Here is a 20,463-nt window from a genome sequence, read left to right on the forward strand (position 1 = left end):
AACATAGTCTCCAGACTATATTTAATGGGTCAGAAGTATGTTACCTGTATTTGTTACCTGAATGGATTTGTTATCAGCAACAACTTGGATTCTTCTAGCCTTAGTCACCTCTCCACCCTACCCCTTACCAACTACCACATTTTCACAACTCATAACCACTTTTTGAGTAGCACTCACTAGATGTATTCTTAGAACAGCAGAAATAAGGTATTTTCCATTAAAAAAAATCATGTTTGGAACCTGTCCATCAGTTGCATCAATATCTTATTTAAAGTTCCTATCAGGAACAGTGGATAGATGGAAAGTCATAGGCCCGAGAAATCTACAGCCAAGCCTCCATCCCTTAAAAAAAAAAAACCAAAAACCTGTCAAGAGGCTAGAAAGATTAAATGGCAAAGGCAAATATCCATACAAAAAGAGGGGAAATAGCATAAGTTGTAGTTTATGCTACAATAGAACTTAAAGCTTCTTATTAATATTTGTGAATATCTAATAAATTGTCCCTATTGGGTATGTTTTAGAACCAGTAAAACCTAGTTATTGACCTTCTAAAAGTAAGTACTTTCAGACCTACTCTTTCCTACTGGTAAATTTATAAAATGGTCCTACTGTTTGTAATGATCCTTTGTTTTAACTGGCTGTTTTGAAAAATTTGACTAAGTATACTGGATATTTTTAATCAACCCATTATTTCTTATTTAGAAGTATTTTAGGGGCACCTGGGTGGCTCAGGTGGTTAAGCATCTGGCTCTTGACTTCAGCTCAGGTCATGATTTCACAGTTCATGAGATAGAGCCTCTTGTCAGGCTCTGACTCTCTTTCCCTCTCTCTGCTCCTCCCCTGCTCACTGGCGTACTCTCTCTCTCTCAAAAGTAAATAAATAAACTTTAAAAAAAAAATACATTAAATCAAGGGCACCCAGCTAGCTCAGTGTAGTGTGCAACTCTTGATTTTGAGGTGGTGAGTTCAAGCCCCATATTCGATATAGAGATTAGTTAAAAAAAATCTTTAAAACAATCTTTTAGGGGCACCTGGGTGGCTCAGTCGGTTGGGCGTCCGACTTCGGCTCAGGTCATGATCTCAGGGTTCATGGGTTCGAGCCTCGCATCGGGCTCTGTGCTGACAGCTAACCCAGAGCCTGGAGCCTGCTTTGGATTCTGTATCTCCCTCTGTCTCTGCCCTCCCCTGCTCACGCTCTCTCTCAGAAATAAATAAAACATTAAAAAAATTTTTTTAACCTTTTATAAATACTTGAAATTAATAATACCATAAATAAGAATCCTCATAAAGAATACATATATGTTGCAGCATCTGGGTGGCTCAGCCAGTTAAGCATCCAACTCTTGATTTTGGCTCAGGTTGTGATCTCACAGTTCATGAGACTAAGCCCCACATCAGGCTGTGTGGTGACAGTGTGGAGCCTGCTTGGCATTCTCTCCCTCTCTCTCTGGCCCCTCCCCCATGTGTGTGTGCATTCTCTCTCTCTCTCTCTCTCAGAATAAATATTAAAGAGTATCATATATGTCAATTTTATACACCATATCCAGTTGAAATTAGAAAATTCATAAATTATTAACATTTTGTTATGAAAAACTTACCCCAGCTATAGAAATGAATGATTTTTAAAATGTTCTTAAATGTTCTTATTTGGCTGTAGTATGATGTTTTGTGCCTATCACTTGAAAAATACATTAAAAATTCTAATAAGGGGCACCTGGGTGGCTCAGTCAGTTGAGCGTCTGACTCTTGATTTTGGCTCAGGTCATGATCCCAGGGTCATGGGATCAAGTCCTGCATTAGGCTCCTTGCTGAGGGTGGATCCTGCTTAGGATTCTCTCTCCCTCTACCCCCTCCCCGACTCACATGTTCTGTCTCTCTCTAAAAACAAACAAAACAAAAAAGAACCCCAAAAATCTGTTAAAATATCACTTTATAGACATTTAAGACAGAACTAAAGTAAGGTAAGGAGAACATGTTTGAATGAAGTGATGTATAGATCCTGTCAAGGAAATCCTGGCATCAGACAACCGCTTGCTAATTAACTGGTTATAGAATTAACTAAGAGGCAAATTGCTTCAACACTCAAATTTATATATTTTCCAATTTTCTGCTGACTCAGGTTGTTTCTCCAATGTTTAACCCATGTCCAGCTATAGATTCACAAGAACCAAGGCTAAGCAGCTAAGCAGCCTGGATTGACGCATTACCAGTATTGCCAGGCAGCGCTTTTATTGCCAGCAGCGCTTTTATTGCCATAGCAACTATGTACTGGCCAAATGTCCAGGTAACATGAAGACCAACTGCTGTGACCGCTCTTTCCACACCAGGGTTGATGGCTGAACTACTGTGCACTGATTAACAGTATGTGTCCATCGATGCTAGACTAATTTTTACCTAAGATATAATCTTAATGCATAAAATTTACAACTAACTGAAAATTATAACAAATATAACTAGAAATCTGACAGAACCTATCACTTTAATTTTCTGGAGGGAAAGTAATTTAAATATCAAGTTACTACATCCTTGGGAGATAGAAACTTTTCAACTGTGCACCACAAAGCTAGAAATCATCCCACATTTGTACATAAAAAATAGACCAACAACAGGGCACCCCGATGGCTCAGTAGGTTAAGTGTCCGACTCTTGATTTGGCTTAGGTTATGATCTCAGGGTTCATGAGATCTAACCCTGCATCAGGATCTGTGCTGATAGTGTGGAGCCTGCTTGGAATTCTCCCTTCCTGTCTCTCTCTGCCCCTCCCCCACTCATGCTCACTCTCTCTCAAGATAAATAAATAAACTTAAAAAAAAAATAGCCCAACAACAAACTGAGGGGAGTTCTTATGTATAGCACTGGGGACAGTCAGAGGGATGGCATTTCAAGCATGAATAGCCCTACATCAAAGTCAACTATCCCCATGTGCGGTAAACACGTAAAGCACAAAAACAAGTATAAGTAGTAACTATTTACTCATGTTGGGCTTTTCACTGATCAAATTCCATCCCATCTTCCTTTCCTAGCCCCTCTGACACATCATCTTTCCACAACTGACCAGAGGGGACAGGTACCTTTAAAATGATGTAACAGCAGTTGGAGTTTTTGCTCATGTTCCTTTTGCTGGACAGTCAGTCTCCGGTCACACTGCAATTTCAGATGTTCCAGTGCAGATTCCAACTCACAAACCAGATTATCCTGTTCCAGAACCTTCATTTTCATTTCTTCATTCTGTAACTGCAGTTTCCGTTCAGTTTCTCGCAAACTGACCACCTAGCAAAGACATTTTTTTTTGACCTTTTAAATTTGTCTTAAATAGCCTAATATAATAAGCTACTTCTCAGGCTACCTAAAGAACTCCCTTAATCCCCATGGAATAACTAAGCGAATGTTTTATAACATACCCACAAAATAACCTCACAGCCTTTTGAGCTTGTTAAGATTCTGAATTGGTTACAAGCTTCATTTTAAATATAATGTGGCTTGATCACCCCCTCCATCATCTCTCAGATGAGGTCTCTGCAGTTTACATTTACAATCCTATAACTATTTCTCTAGTCTAAGAAGGTAACAGGAACCTAAAGACTCTTGTAACATCTAGGTAACGCCCAGTTTTAACTCCAAAATGGATGTTTAATATAAGTAACAGACTTCTTAAAAACTGTAAATACAGAGTTCAGTCTCAAGACTGTGCATTTAGACCAATGGGTTCTTCTCTGCACTGCTATGAAGTGACAATACTTCAATGTATGTGACAGAACTTGCTAATGTAATGACCTTCTCTCTAGAAAGAAATACTCAGGTTCCCAGGGACAGAAAACCCACTGACCTTGGCCTAGGTGCTCTGGGTTAAGAACCCATGCTCTAAAAGTATCACAAAAGAGCTCTCTATATCAGAGCCTCAGATAGCACCGCACCATTTTTCTGCCCTTCAGACATGCAGTGATAAGGAGGCACTCTGATCAATGATAGTAGCTTACTGGGGCACCTGGGTGGCTCAGTCGGCTGAAGGTCCGACTTCGGCTCAGGTCATGATCTCACGGTTTGCGGGTTCGAGCCCCGTGTTGGGCTTTGTGCTGACAGCGCAGAGCCTGCCTAGGATTCACTGTCTCCCTCTCTGCCCCTCCTCCATGCTCACTCTCTCTCTCTCAAAAATAAAACAAAAAATTTTTAAAAAATGATAGTAGTTTACTACTGACAGTCATTATCCAAAGGAGGGCTGGGTATAACATTTCCATTAATGTTTTCATCTTTATTTCACTTGTCTAACAGAACTAGAACTTTATTTTAAAACTCCAGTGTTTTATTTTTCACTCATTGTCTGATATTCCCTTAAACTGAATATACCTTTCAGAGAAAAGAGTTGTCTGCTTAACACTTCATCATCTATACCTGAAGAGAAGGTATGATTCAGGTTAATGCTAAAATCTACTATTATTATCTTCATTTCAGTTCACAGGTATGATGATAACGTACAGTATCCCCCACCCTACAGCAACCAAAGGAAGGGAACCCAAAATTGGAGGGCCCTTGATTTTTCACGAATGCTGAGAAGCAATAAGCAAATCTAGAAAATATCCAGGAAATAGAAACTGAGGAAGAGAACTTGAATTCTTTGGTTTTTAAAACTATTTCAAAAAGCCCTTCTTTCAAAAGGCCCTTCCAACTTTAAGAACCTCTGAAGTTAGGCCTACATATGTGGACATGCACTAAGCTTTCAGATAATTACACTCGGTACTGGGAACAGAAATCATGCTTAAATGTGTAGTTATACCATCAGATTTTTTAGGCCTTTCAATTTCTTAAATGTGAGACATATAAGCAGCCTGACCCCCTTTATAAGAAAAGCCTCTGTCCGTCAGGAACAAACCTTATTGAAATATCTGAAAAGAATAGCTCTAATCTCAACAGGACTCAGGCAAATTAGTTTTTCCAAGACATTTGCTTCACTATGAGAGAGGTTTCTGAATGAAGCTCTGAGCAAGTTCTGGCGACTCCGGATACTTTCATTCTTGTATTCAATTGCCGCTTCCAAAGCTTCAATCCCTTCTTCAAGTTGGAAAAGAACATGTTCTTCCTAGATATAATAGAAATCACCCATTTTAAATGAAATACTACAACTTGGACTTGGTCATACACTGAGATCTCACTATGCTATCAGAGTCTAAGAAACATTACCATTCGTCTACTAAATTTTAATAATGTTTTTTTAGTGCCTGCAATGCTACACAGTACACTATGTGTATACACACATATATAAAACATACAATCACTGAATCCTTGCAATAAACTTTGTGTAGTAAAATGGAAGAGGCAAAATCTAGCTGAGTTATGAAACGTCCCAAGGTCACACGGCAAATGCTGATAACCAGGGAATACACTTGAACAAAGCCTCAGCCTCCAGGACCGGCACTATTGCCATGTGTCTCCCTCCACAGCTCCTAAAGTGTACATCATGTGTCAGAGAGATCTGAAGATTCCCTGGTATCCCTTCAAGGATCTATCAAAATAATAGACTGCCAGGAGAGAAAGATGAAATAGATTTAGAATAAATTCTTAAGGACTTGTCATCAGAAGAGAGTCTCTTAGGGAAAAAAAGAATGGATTAAAAAAAGTAGTGAGGAAAAAAAAAGTAGTGAGGATTTAAGGACATGAAACATTTCATAAAATTCCTATGAGATGTCACTATGGGGCAAACAAAGGCATTAAACATGGAGGCGGTACATTTTTTCATAAGCTACAGAAGATTTCCTTCGTAGGGGAAAAAACCCACAACAAACCTGGTGAATCTCTGTCAATTCTTTGGACGTTTCAAGCACATCATATTTGGAGTGTCCAAATTTCTGGTAAGAAATTATTCCGGACTTGGTGAGACTTGGATAAGATATTTCTGTATACGTGTATGTGTGGTGGAGGTTACCATAACTTTGAGTTCCTTGAAGGCAGACCATCTTGGCCATACTCAAGTCCATATTGCCTAGCCCAGTACCTTTCATATAGTTTAAACTATATGAGCACAGCCTACTTCGGAGTGACACTAAAAAGAACACTGAGGAAGAAGGCTGCCTGGAAGCCCACCTGGCTGATGGAACCCCACTAATTGTAGGAGGCTCATCATTCCCTCAAACCAATCCAGACGGGCCGCTACACAGGTATTATGCATTGTGCTGTTTTTCCTACAAAACCCTAATGTTTTTTAGTTATAGAATTCTCCATGAAAGTTGCTCATTCCCTTCTCCATGCCTTATTTATGGTGTTCTATCTACAACGGCCTTCTCTCTTGTATCTGTCAATATCATGGTTTTCCTAATTCAGCTCAAGTTTCTAATTCACCAAAGTTGCCTTGATGAATCTTCCCCCCACCCCCAGATGATCACTGCATTGCTTTGTTTAAACAATATACTGAGTATACTTTTATTACATTATCATAACTTGCTTCTTTTAATGTTCTTGAGGGTTTAGAGTTTTCTTAGATTTTTCTCTTTTCCCTAGAAAAGAGTATGAATTTCTCAAAAAAGCATAATGCTTTTTACTGTTTTGATTTCTTCCATAGGGCCCGGTAATGGTCTTGGGCCGGCAAGAATTCCTTAAATACTAATATTATATTTTGCAGTATAGACCTTAGACCTTCATACCTTTAGATCTACAAGGCCAAGCTCCAATTTAACAGCCCCAGGACAGTCTGATTCTGTGATCCTTTCAGCTACTCGTGTTATGAAACTGGGCAGTGAAGTTTATAATGCCATGTAGCCCCCAATCAACTTAGCCTTCAATACCTTTCATCCATGCAGTGAACAACAATTTCATTTATGAAATCCTTGCTCCCGTTCCTTCTTAACCAACCCCCTTAACTTCCATCTTCCATTTGCTCCAATCTAAAACCGTACAAGATCCGACAAGATGTGTGATTCCCAGATACTCACTTTCTCTTAGCAATTTTCTCTTGCTTTGGTCATGACAGGACAGCAACAACAAATATTTGCAGAGAGGGGCGTGTGGGGAGCTCAGCTGGTTAAGCGTCCGACTCTTGATCTTGGCTCAGGTCATGATCTCACAGTTCGTGAGTTTGAGTCCCACGTCACGTCTGGCTCTGTGCTGACAATGCAGAGCCTGCTTGGGATTCTGTCTCTCCCTCTCTGTGACCCTCCCCTGCTTGTTCGCTCTCTCTCCTCTCAAATTAAATCAATAAACTTAAATAATATTTGTAGAGAAAATTTAGGCTCAAGAATTCATACTTGTCTGATAAAGTTAAGGGATAAGTATCATTCCTAACTGATGTAAACTTTTGAAAAAAGACAAAGTCTGGGGCAATTGTAACAGCCAATAAATGTACTATCTTTTACACTGTTAAAAAAAAAAAAAAGGTGAAAGGAGCCATAAGCTCCCCTAAATGAAAACTGCAACTCAAAGGTATTTTTACTGGGATTTGAGTTCTTTCCATCTACTTGGCTGGACTATGTTCCTGCAGGTTGGGCCTTTTTGAAGGAATTAACCCTTAATGTCCAGTCATCCATGTATGTAATGAATTACCTCATATCATTCAGGAAAGATTCAGAGACAGGACGTAGGTGCTCTCTTTGGAAGAACAAAGGAAAAAGGTTCCTCAAATCATCTGTGTTCTGTGATGTCAGATGAGAAGCCTCAGCTGAGAAAGGCCCTACTCAGGGAAAGTGTTAGTTTCCCAGTCCCTGGCAATGCTGGTAGAGGGCTATTTTCACGGACCCCTGTGTGAGAATATCATGGTCTCTGGTCAGGCATGGCTGATGGCGCCTAATGGGTGCCAGCTAAACTCATGACATCTGACAAAATCTCAAGGAAACAAAGTTTACCAGATTTATAATTTTTAGGTGTCATTAACAAAGATGGAGGAAGTCATCCAAGTGACCCATCATAGAGCACTTCCAGTTCTAAAGAGTACTGACTTACTTCAGGTGACAACACACTACCATTTTTAAGTTTCTCGTCCACACTGTCTCTTCGTCTCTGTAGCTGATCCTTTTCTTTCTGGAGGGCCTGAACTTGCTCGGAAATCTTTATTTTCTCCTCAGCTGTGCTGTGTTGAAGCTCTACATTCTTTTCAGACAACTCTTGGTCCAACAAGCTCAGGCGAGTTGATATTTTCAAACTATCTGTGCTTAAGACCTAAAAAGACACAATCAACCAAACACCCCAAAAACAGTTACTAGAAACACAAACTGCATATAAATTAGAAAAAACAGAAAAAAAGTTACTAACTGAATATATTTTTAGCTTCCACATTATTATTTTCTCTTATGGAGTTTTTTTTTTGGGGGGGGTCATTTTTTAAAAATCTTAAGTTGAATGTGTTTTTTGTTTTTGTTTTTTTTTAAATGGAGATTCCAATGATGAATTTATTGCCAAGTATTGCTTGGCTATATCAGACTATAGAATATTGGTTTTAAGAAGTAGTAATTTTCTTTTTTATTATTTTCTAAATTATCCTTGGCCTGTTACATAGTTATATGGCCTGTAACTATATTACGAGTTCCTTAAAGGTTGAGATTCAGTTTATTGTTGTTTAAACATGTAATTTATTTCTACTCTTATTTCATTCTGGTCAGAAAATATGGCTAATGAGAGTAATGGAGAGCTTCATTATGGACTAACTTAAAAGAATTTTTTTTTAAGAAAAAAAAATTTTTTAAATATTTATTTATTTTTGAGAGTGGGGGAGGTGGAGAGAAGGTAGGGGGAGGACAGAGGATCCAAAGCAGACTCTGTGCTGACCACAGACAGCCTGATATGGGGCTTGATCTCACGAACCGGGAGATCATGACCCAAGCCAAAGTCGGACGCTCAACCGACTGAGCCACCGGGGCGCCTGGGTGGCTCGTTTGGTTAAGTATCCAGCTCTTGATTTTGGCTCAGGTCATGATCTAACAGTTGGTAAGACTGAGCCCCATATCGGGCTCTATGCTGGCAGTGTGGAGTCTGCTTGGGATTCGCTCTGCCTTCTTCTCTCTAACCCCTCCCTGGCTCGTGCTTGCTCTCTCTCTCTCAAAATAAACATTTAAAGAAATTCTTAAAATAGTTTTTCATCTAAGTAATTATATGTATATATACCACAGGATTATAAGTTTTTAAAAAAAGCAGTCTCCCTACCCCACCCAGAAACAACCATCTTCAACCTTTCTAGCTATTTCTGCTTGTGTTAATGTCCATGTTTTTAAATAACATTACCCATTTCAGATACTGCCCACGGATGGACTATTATGGAAGATAAGCACTTGGCACTATTATGCCTCCTCTACTTCCCTTCCCTCTAGCCTCCCAATATAAGGTGTATTACAGTTTTGTTAAAACAATATTCAGTTCACATGGCTTTGTGAATATTATTCACAGCTCAAATGTCTCATATAAAATGATCATTTTTTTCCCAGAGGACACAAGTAGGTACTTTTTACTAATTCTTCTCTGATAGAACTATACATTTCCTCTCAATACTGTTTTTTTCACTTGACCGAAACTTAAACCCAGTCATCGTTTTGTTCTATTCTTTTCTGGAAACATTTTGCCTGAAGTCTCCATCCTCCTGCTCCAAACTGGACTAGTTGTTCTGGAACTTCATTTTGGTGTTATCCCTGGAATTTCCACGTTGGATCACACTTTCAGGACCCCAAGTCTTCCTTTTTTCATAGGTGATGCCCTCATTTTTGTGGAGCGCATCCTCTAGTAGTTTCCTGAGACAGACGAGGTCAGAGATCATTTTTTCATGTGAAAATGCCCGTATTCTGCCTTCATATTTGATTCAGAGTTAGGCTCAAAAAAGAAGTCTTAATTGGAAATAATTTCCCTTGTGAGTTGGAAGTTTGCTGCAGGTCTTTTAGTTTCTACTCAAGTAAGTTGGGAAGTCCAATATCATTGTGATCGTTGAGATTTACAGGTGACTCATGTCTTTTTCTAAAAGTGTTTTTTAATAGTTTATTTATTTTTGAGACAGAGAGAGACAGAGCACGAGTGGGGGAGGGACAGAGAGAGAGGGAGACACAGAATCTGAAACAGGCTCCAGGCTCTGAGCTGTCAGCACAGAACCCGACCCAGGACTCAAACCCAGGAACTGCGAGATCATATTCTGAGCCAAAGTCGCACTTAACCAACTACAAGTGACTTGTGTCTTCTATCTGGTAGCTTTCTTCTACCTGGATCTTTTTCTCCCCTCAGTGTGCATAAAACTTCACAATGATAAGCTTTTGGCACTCATTTTGCTGGGCCCTTGATAACCTATCTAGTCTCATGTCTTCAGCGTTGGGAAATTTTTTTGTATTGTCTTTGATAATCCTCTCTTCTGTTTTCTCTGTTAAAGCTTTCTGAAATTCCATTTCTAAGACATTGGACTTCCGGATTTATCTGCCAATTAAATTTTTTTTCTCTTATTTTCTTTTAATTTATCTTTTCATTTACTTTCTGGGATAGTTTCTCAAAGTTATCCTCCAACACTTTAAATTTCCAGCAGTTCTTGGGGTGGTTCAGTCAGTTGAGCATCTGACTCTTGATTTCGGCCCAGGTCATGGGATTGAGCCCTGTGCTGGGCTTCATGCTAGTGTGAAGTGTGCTTAAGATCTCTCTGTCTCCCTCTCTGCCCCTCTCCCCCTCTTGCATGCTCTCTCTCTAGAATATAAAAAACATTTTGAAAAAATTAAAAATGTTTAAATTTCCAGCAGTTCTCATTTTATGGATAGAGTATATAATCTTTCACCACCTTGAAAATATTAAAGATTTTGGGGAAGTTTTTCAGCTCCTTCCTCTATCTCTGATGTCTCTGAGCTTTTTATCTTTTGATCTCTTTCATGTTAGTAGCATTCCTGACATGGACGTCACATTTAAGAGTCAGGTATGAAAATGTTGATAAGCTCTGTGGTAGGTACACTTTGTCACCATAGGATGTATCTGGGGTCTAGCCACTTAGTTGGGGGCGCCCAAGAGTGTTCTTAGGTCTTTCTTTTTTCAGGGACTGTTTCAGAAAATCCACCAATATCCTGCTTGGAAGTATAAACCTGGCTGCCAACATTTTGGGATCCAAGTAGGGGTTAGGAAATGGCTATCTCAGGATTCCTAGGTTGACTGACTTATTCATTCCCTCTTTTGAGTGTTCTGACTTACCCTGACCATCTGCTGTACCTGGTTCAAGCTTCAGAAAATAAACCGTCTAGTCTTCAAAGTGAGAAAAGGGGGGGTTTCCTGATGATGCCCCGTTTCCATCCTATGCCTCACTTCTGCCTTCTGAAAATCTTAGTCCCTTCACTTCGGAGTCTTTTTGTATTCTATGTGAATTCTATCTCATAAAGGTATTATTAAAAAAAACCAAACCACCAGACAAACAAACAAAAAAATCCAGGGGCGCCTAGTGGCTTAGTTGGTTAAATGTCTGACTTTGGCTCAGGTTATGATCTCACAGTTCATGGGTTCGAGCCCTANGCTACAGCTCTGAATCATGTCCCGCTTAAGCTCTCAAGGCATTTGGATTTCAGCCTCTTCTGCTAAGTCAGTAACTACTTATCTATACCTTCCCGTCTTACATATTTTGGTAATCTTTTATCTCTATCTTTTTTTTCCCCTTTATGGGCTTTTAGCTTTTATTGAGTAATAGCTTGAGATCTAATTCACATACCAAACAATTTACCTATTTATTTACTTTTAAAGATTTTAAGTAATCTCTATACCCAATATGGGGCTTGAACTCCCAATCCTGAGACCAAGAGTTGCACACTCCACAGACTGAGCCAGCCAGGCGGTCCTCAGTCACCTATTTAAAGTGTATAATTCAATGGTTTTTTGTATATTCACAGAGTTGTGCACCCATAACAACTATCAATTTTAGAACGTTTTTATTGTCCTCAAAAATAAAGCCCCATGTCCCCTAGCAGTCATTCCATTCCCCACCCCCACTCAGCCCTAAGTAACCATTATTCTACTTTCTGTTTCTACAGAATTGTCTCATCTGCACGTTGATATAAATTACATGTACATACAATATGTGTCTTTCATGGCCAGTTTCTTTCCCTTAACACAACGTGTTTGGGGTTCATCCATGTGGTAGCATGTATCAGAACTTCATTCCTTTCTATGGCTGAGTCACACTCCCTAGTATGAATATACCACTTTCTGTTTGCCCCATCCATCAGCTGATGGGACATTTGAGTGTTTTTCATTTTGAAGCTGTTCTGAATAATGCTGTTATTACGCATATTCATGTACAAGCTTTTGTGCAGATACATGCTTTCGCTTCTCTTGGATATATACCTAGGAGTGGCATTGCTGGGTGATGTAGTAATGCCATGATTAACCTTTTGAGGAACTGCAAGATAGTTATCCATGGCAATCGTACCTTTTTACAATCCCACAAGAAGTGTATGAAAATTCCAATTCCTTCATACAGTCACCAACACTTATTATCTATTTTTCTGACCACAGCCATCCCTGTAAGTATGAAGCAGTATCTCATCTATGTTTTGATTAGCATATCCCTGGTGGCTAATGAGGTCTCATATGTTTATTGGCCAATCTTCCTTGAGAAATGCAGATCCTTCCTTGAGGATCTAGTTGCCCATTTTTAATTGAGTTGTCTTTTGAGTATTGAGTTAAGACTTCTTTATATATTCTAGAGACAAATCCTTTATCAAGTATATGATTTGCAAACATTTCCCCCCATTCTCTGGGTTGTCTTTTCAACACCAACTTTCTTGATGGTGTCCTTTGCATAACAAATGTTTTTAAATTTTGATGAATTCCAATTTATCTAATGTTTCTTTTATTGCTTATGCTTTAGGTATAATATCAAAGAAACTATTGCTTAACCCAAGGTTACAAAGATTCACACCTTTGTTTTCTTCTAAGGGTTTTATAGTTTTACCTCCTACATTTAGGACTTTGACTTATTTTGAGTTGAAATTGTATATGGTATGAAAATAGTTTTTTTATATTACAGTCCATGTCCAAAATACATAGGATTGAGCCTTATAAACATTTCTTAAACACTGAAAAAGGACATAATCTATTCACACCTTTTGTTCGGAAAAGAACCAAGCAGTGTAACACTTCAAGTTTCTCTTCTGTTTCATTAAAACAATCTTCATAGAATCAATTTTGCTTTGCTCTGCTGTGGGTTTCATTTATTTGTACTCTCTACTTATCTCAGTATGGTCTTGCTTCCTAAATTTTACTCTTGTTCAAAGTAGAAAACTTCAATTTTTACCCCCTGTATCATGAAACAAACTTATTTTAGGAAAAAGATTTTCCTCCTCATTCCTTTTTCTTTTTTCTTTTTTATTCTTTTGTGATACGGAACATATAGTAAAGGTCCTAGTTTATCTTTTCTATTTACTCACTTGATATTTAAATGTGTTCCTCTCCTCTGCTGTCATTTACATGTTTTGAGGGGTAGCTTTTCAAACTCAGCCCTGACAGGTGCACCTGGCTGGTTCCTCTGAAGGAGTATGTGACCCTTGATCCCAGACTGGTGAGTTTGAGCCCCATGTCAGGTATAGAGATTACTTAAAAATAATACTACTGAACTTAAAAAGTTAATAAAAATAAAAATAAAACTTGGCTCTGACAGCCAGCGTGAGCAAGCTACCTGGATATAGCACCAGCAACTAGGCTGGTTGCGGGCGCTGCCCCCATCCCTGGGTCCCACAGCCTGATGCCAATAGCTATTCAACATGATTGGGGAAAGGAAAAGAGAGCTGAGGTAAGTTCAGGTCTCCATGCTTATCTGCCTATTATATTGAGGTGGAGAGGTTAAGAACACACGACCATCATCTCAGATCTTAAAGGTCTAGATGCTGACTGAAAGGAAGGTGTAATAAAGAAGCAGGTCATTGATCCACTCCGTTCAATTGCTCAATGTACAGACTATCCTCAACCTGCTGGGTAGAAAGTCCTCTTCATGTCTGGGGCAAGCCAGCTTCATTTCAGATGCTGTTACTGCTATGGTAGAAACCATAGCTACATCCAAAAAACTCATCTCCTGGTTCTTCTATTCCCTCCACAATCTTTTTTTTTTTTTCTTCAAAACTTGAAACTGAGGCAAACTCCTTCATAAAAATCACTTCTTTGGCTCATGAAACCTGCGTTCTCTAGCAAAAGTTCTTGTAAAGGTCCCCAAGTCATTATAATTTGAAAACTGAACAAATCTTCATTACATAAAATCTCTCTTTTACAGCAACCCTGCAAACCCCTAACTTTGGGTAGTGGAATAGTTAGATCATTTTTAAGTCCATGTTCCCAAATTACCAGTGTTCTCTATACAGCATCAAATGGTATGATTTATTTCTTAAATATCTGCTAAAGTTATTAATAAAGGTTGCAGGGGGAAATGAAGAGTTATTGCTTAACAGTTACAGACTTCGTGTTTGGAGTAATAAAACATTTGGAAATAGGGTGATGGCTGTATAGCACTGTGAATGTAAAACCACCGAATCACACACTTAAAAATGGGGAGAATGGCAAATTTTAGGTTATGTCTAATTTACCCTAATTTTTCAAATACCCAAAAATGTTAATAATATACTTGGCAGAACACTGAACATTTGACTTCAAAACTGCAATAGATTTTAGTAGTGGTCGTTTAATAAGCAGTAATATGCAAAATACATTGAAAACCAGAGGAGTTTTCTTTTAGTTTCGAATTTCAGAGTAGTATGCTTTACTTCTTAGGGAGAAAAGTAATCCTGGTTTATACAGCTTACAACCAGAAGCCAAAAGCATAACAAATAGCATACCTGACTAGATCTCAACTTCTTATTTTCCAGGTGGCTCTTCTCCTGTAACAGGGCCTCCTTCTTACACACTATGGCCTCTCGTTTTTTTAAATCTTCTTCCAGCTCCTCCAATTCTTGGCGTTGGCTCAGGACTTTTTCTACTTCTTCATCTAACCATTTCTTTTGCTCATCCATTTTCTACATTAAAATTTCAAAGAAATGTTACATCATTTGTTTTTCTTCTGCCATAGGACGTCTATGGTATGATATCATTTCAGACCGGCTAAAATACCTTAAATGAACATTTTGAAACGAATGGTGAGAATAATAAAACAGTGTTGTCTAAAATCATCAGGAAGTGGTGCCAATTAACATCTTGCTGTGTTTTGTGGGAAATTAAGATGTATTCTCCAAACATGTTTGAGAGCGGGATTTTCTAGGCTGACAAAGGGCTGACAATTTTCCATACGTATATTAAGAGTTAATTATGAGAAAAGGCTGGGGGTCTTTTTCTCTGTCGTGGAGGAGCACACCCCCATCACAGCACTGACACTGCCGGTTGCTCTACAGTCAGTCTTTCCCCGACCTGAGCTCCGCGAGTGACTACCTCTCTATCCCCAATGCCTGGTCTACTTCCTGGCCCACGACTGGCCTTCAATAAAATGCTATATGAATGACTGACTGAATGCCTGATTAAATTAATTAATCAAAGAAGTAAGTAAATGAATACACAGAGTAGAAGACACATATAATACAGCATGGAAATCCATTCTGCACTGTAGCCTGTCAACATCAATTATAAGATACAGTGAGCTGGAAAGATTGCCAAAACAAGCATCTGAGTATTCTCTCAAATTGAGAATACCCAAAAAGAAAAAAGTATGAATGGAATACAACTGTCCAAGATGAGCTCTACCAAGCACCCATCTGCACTGCAGACAGGGTAATGAAGCAATGTCAGATAAACAACAACTAATAGGAAAACAAATCAATACGGTACTATTCTCCAGTTCTTCTCCAACTTGATAAAAATAGTGCTTAGAAAACTATATTAAAAAATGAGATGGGGTGTGTGGGTGGCTCGTCGGTTAAGCATCTAATTCTTGATTTTGACTCGTCATGATCTCACAGTTTGTGAGACTGAGCCCTGCGTCAGGCTCTGTGCTGACAGCACGAGCCTGCTTGGGGTTCTCTCTCTCCCTCTCTGCCCCTCCCCCACTTGTGCTCTCTCTCAAAATAAATATTTTTTAAAAACCCAATGAGACAGTGAATATGCATGAGGAAAAGAGACTGAAGTGGCCAAAGGAAAGTAGACCCAGTGCTATGCAGTCCTGCACCCACACCTAGATAGCATGGCCCTATAAGCACTATTACATCCAAATAATATTGAAGAAACAGGAAGGATATCCCAGAACAACTACAGAGACACTTCAGTTTTGTTATATCCAGCTCTACCTTAGAAACTCCATATAGGAGAAACTACAAAGTCTAGCAATTAGCTAAAACATATTCCAGGGTGCCTGGGTGGCTCAGTCGGTTGAGCGTCCGACTTAGGCTCAGGTCATGATCTCACAGTTTGTGTGTTCAAGCCCTGCGTTGGGCTCTGTGCTGGCAGCTCAGAGCCTGGAGCCTGCTTCCGATTCTGTGTATCCCTCTCTCTCTCCTTCCCCTGCTCATGATCTGTCTCTCTCTGTTTCTCAAAAATAAATAAATGTTAAAATAAAAAATAAAACATATTCCATAAACATTCCTTGACTTGGAGTGGGGTTTGAAAAATTAATAACAGATCTTTTGTAAGGTCCATTCCAATAGGAGGAAAACCTGAAAAGCTATGATTATTGATAATAAATGCTGTATACAGCTAACTCTAGGTACCGTGTCAGCAAAAATGGAGGGAGGGATTGGATTGGCTCTGTCCGGGAAATGGTAGAAATGTCAGTGCTGGCCTCACAGAGTAAGAAATATTTTAGCAGTGCTTTGAAGAATCGGTAGGAGTTCACATAACACAGGTTTTTTAGGGCAATAATAAATAAGTGGATTTTTCTGCATTTGATATAATAAAGGCTAGGATTTGTACAATTCACTGTATCTTACTAAGTTTTCTGAAAATTTCTTGATATGTCTTTTCTCCTTTTATAGCAAAGGTTCCTATGACACAGCCCCAATTTTAAATACTTTCTTATAAAGGAGCTTTAGAACAAATCAATATCCTATTCTTAGCTCTTTGGAAACCCATATTGATTACCTTATAATCTTGTTCTTCTTTAGAGTCAAATTCTGGAAAGTGGGTTTTCTTTTGCAGTGTTAAAAAACATGTTTTGTTTTTGTTTTTTTAATATTTTAAATATTTTTAACCCATAGCAAGCTGTGGGAATCTTTTTATTATTGTATTCATTTAAAATTTAGATTCTTTGTGTTTTGAAAAACGGGTCCCACTACACTGGACATCCCGCACTCTCCTACTCTCCAACAAACTCTTTCTGCTCAGAAATATTATTACCAAGCAGCACAGAGTGTCAGAGTAATAGCACTTTAACCAATGTCTAAAACACATGAGGCAAAATAAATAACTGGGAATACTTCATGTCCTCAATTTTACTGTTAAAATATATAAAATTTCAGAAAGAGCAAATAAATTTTTCAGAATTAAGGTGATGTAATTAGTGCTTGAGTATAGTTTTAAGTGCAGTATTTTTAAGAATTTTAGAATTGCCATTTTGAATTTACATAAAGTTAAAATTTTGTTTCTTTGAACTTTGAGTTAAAGATAACACTTTTTAAATGTGGCACTAAAATGGAATACTTGAGTGGCTCAGTTGGTTGAGTGTCTGACTCTTAGTTTTGGCTCACGTCGTGATTTCATGGCTTGTGAATTCAAGCCCTACATGGGGACTCTTGGCTAACAGCATGGAGTCTGCTTGTGATTCCCTATCTCCCTCCCTCTCTCTGCTTCTTTCCCACTCTCTCTCTCTCAAAAATATATAAACATTTTAAAAATTAATGTGGCACTAAACCAGTAATTTTTTACTACATCATATATGGTACATACACAATTCAGTTATATTTGAATGGAGGGCTCTGATTTTTAGAAATATATTGTTTCCATGGAAATAAATACAATCCAGTGAACATGGATTTCATGTTTACATTCTACACCACTCAAATAAATGCATTCTACAGAAATAAGAATACAAGCACATTTCTGGATGAGAGTAACTTTTTTTGAAATGTTTATTTTATTTTTGAGAGATTCAAGTGGGAGAGGGGCAGAGAGACAGAAGGGAGAGAGAGCAAATCCCAAGCAGGCTCCGTGCTGACAGCAGTGAGTCTGACACAGGCTCAAACTCACGAACTGTGAAATCATGACCTGAGCCAAAGTCGGATGTTCAGGTGCCACGAGAGTAATTTTTTAATAACAGAAAAGCTTTGGGAGAAACAGAAAATTTGTAGTCAAGTGGCAAAGTCTAGTGTTTGAAGATTTTATTCAGAGTCCACCACTTTTTACCTCTATTTAAATAATCATCAAAGCAAAGAGAACACAGGAAACACTAAATAGAATCGACAAACCTGGAACTGGTCTATACTTCCAAACGAACCTTTTCTCGTTTTCATCTTAAATGCATCAAGGTCCTCTGTTTTCAGCGTCACAGCTTCTTCCTGTTCGGTTTTTGACTTTAGTTCCTGTGGAGAACAGAAATTAAAAACACCTTACTGCTTTTACTACCTGGCCATCATTAAATATTTATGCAGATAATCATTTCCTTCACATTTACTTTCTTCACTGCAAAAAGAAAGAAAATGAGTAGAGGAAGGTTGGGGCTATTTGAGAAGAAAAAAATGTTAGCCCCTCAATGAAGCAATAAAATCTCACAGCAAATCAAGGTTTACTAACAACACTTGTTTTTTTTTTTTTTAATCGTTTGCCAGTGTTATAAATCAGCACAAACAGGCTGAGAGTCTGAAAATTATAAATGTGCTTTTCTCTTCTGCCTTTGTGAGCTCATGACCTTTAAGTTCATCTCCCCAAGGCACCCATCTGCCATGAGGATATCAGAATTTATGACAGTAGAAATAAAAAAAGTAATATTCAGTTTCTGGCATTCACAAATAGGATTTTTTCCTATTTGAGAACAGCCTTTCAAGATAGATGATGGGGGATGCCTGACTGGCTCAGTTGTTATAGCATGCAGCTCTTAATCTCGAGGTCGTGAGTTCAAGCCCCATGTTGGGTTGCAGAGATTGCTTAAATAAACTTTTTTTTAAAAAGATAGGGGGCACCTGGGTGGCTCAGTCAGTTAAACGTCTGACTCTTGATTTTGGCTCCCGTCATGATCTCATGGTTCGTGAGACTGAGCCCCACATCTGACTGTGCTGACAGCACGGACCCTGCTTGGGATGCTCTCTCTCACTCTCTCTCTGCCCCTCCCCTGCTCGTGCTCTCTCACAATAAGTAAGTAAGTAAATAAATAAAATTTAAAAGACAGAGCATGGTCCTTTAGTTTCCATCCAGATTTTAAGAAGCCTCAGGAGTTCTCCTGGGGTTCAGAGGGGATGGCTCTGTCCACCACTATGGTGTGGCAGGAATAAGGAAGGGGCCATGAACCAAAGTGGGCTGGTCTGCATTACTATTGGTTACTGGTCCATGACGCATAAGGACAGAAATCGAAAGCATTTAGAAATCTTTATAACAATTGGACAGAATAGTTTTATGTCTGTTGAATAACAGTTATAATAAATAATTCAAAGATAGACTTTATTGTGTATTTTAATTTTTTATTTCATTTTCACTTTACTACTAGTTCATGTTTTATGAAAGTATTGGGCTGTGACAAAGTAATAATAAAATGAAAACTGCACCTTCTCCACAGGTAATTTCAGAAGTGCAGATATAAAGGAAGTAAAAGGAAACTCTATCATGTTCTAGCCCTGGGAATGGCAGAAAGAAAAAGAGACGGTAAGAAAGATGTGTGTCCCAATTTTCCTCCCTCCAAATTCTGGCCCAGAAAGGGGGTGATAGGTAAGGTAGATCACTAAGGGCAGAGGGAGAACATGCAGCCTGCGATGCAGAGGACCCACACCCACATGGGGCTGCCCAGCCTCGCTGAAACAGTGGAGAATTTTGATCAGGAAAGAGAGATTATGGGCACCTGAGTGGCTAAGCGGTAAAGTGTCTGACTGTTGATTTTGGCTCAGGTCATGATTTCACAATTCATGAGTTGGAGCTTCATGTAGAGCTCTGCACTGAGAGTGCGGAGCCTGCTTGGGATTCTCTGTCTCCCTCTCTGCCCCTCCCCTGTTCATGCTCTGTCTCAAAAATAAATAAACATTTATATAAAAAAGAAAGGAAGGAAGGAGGGATGGAAGGAAGGAAGGGAAGAAAAAAAGGAAAGAGACTTATATAGATTCCTTGGCCTCAAGTGACATGGGTCCTACGAACCAGTGACTGTTTCCCCACGATAACTGACTCCAGAAGTGGACAAGCCACTGGGCCAGCAAGATAAATGGTAGACCTAGTAGCGTCAATGGGGATTCATAATGCCAGAAGGAGGTGAGACGAAGCCAAAGCACCTCCACGCTCTAAACTGAAAGCGAGACCAGACTACAAGTTTATACCAACTCTGGGCTCCATCATCAGAGCCCAGCAAAGAAGAGCAGACGAGAAGGCAGATCCCAACCAGTCACACCCAAGGACCAACTGAAATCCAGGTGATCCTTTTCTCTTCAAATCCATATGACGCAATAAAAG

At 38.9% G+C, this 20,463-nt stretch overlaps 1 protein-coding gene and 1 long non-coding RNA gene across 4 annotated transcripts in view; one reads left to right on the top strand and one right to left on the bottom strand.

Moving 5' to 3' along the window:
- Positions 1 to 20,440, top strand: part of LOC144219499 (uncharacterized) — a 43,671-nt gene extending 23,231 nt beyond the window's left edge. The window contains exons 5-6 of the long non-coding RNA XR_013331437.1: positions 19,586 to 19,671; positions 20,136 to 20,440. This is a non-coding gene — a long non-coding RNA (uncharacterized LOC144219499). The remainder of the gene's footprint in view (positions 1 to 19,585; positions 19,672 to 20,135) is intronic.
- KIF27 (kinesin family member 27) overlaps positions 1 to 20,463 on the bottom strand; it is an 80,617-nt gene that overhangs the window by 6,042 nt on the left and 54,112 nt on the right. For all 3 annotated transcript variants that reach the window (XM_077749509.1, XM_077749508.1, XM_077749510.1), the window contains exons 11-15: positions 18,285 to 18,398; positions 14,739 to 14,915; positions 7,924 to 8,139; positions 4,868 to 5,074; positions 3,072 to 3,270 (exon numbers count right to left, since the gene is read on the bottom strand). In XM_077749509.1, the coding sequence (XP_077605635.1) occupies positions 3,072 to 3,270; positions 4,868 to 5,074; positions 7,924 to 8,139; positions 14,739 to 14,915; positions 18,285 to 18,398 (913 nt within the window). The remainder of the gene's footprint in view (positions 1 to 3,071; positions 3,271 to 4,867; positions 5,075 to 7,923; positions 8,140 to 14,738; positions 14,916 to 18,284; positions 18,399 to 20,463) is intronic.

This window comes from Crocuta crocuta, unplaced genomic scaffold (genome assembly GCF_008692635.1).
Source record: "Crocuta crocuta isolate KB4526 unplaced genomic scaffold, BGI_CrCroc_1.0 scaffold99, whole genome shotgun sequence".
NCBI lineage: Eukaryota > Metazoa > Chordata > Mammalia > Carnivora > Hyaenidae > Crocuta > Crocuta crocuta.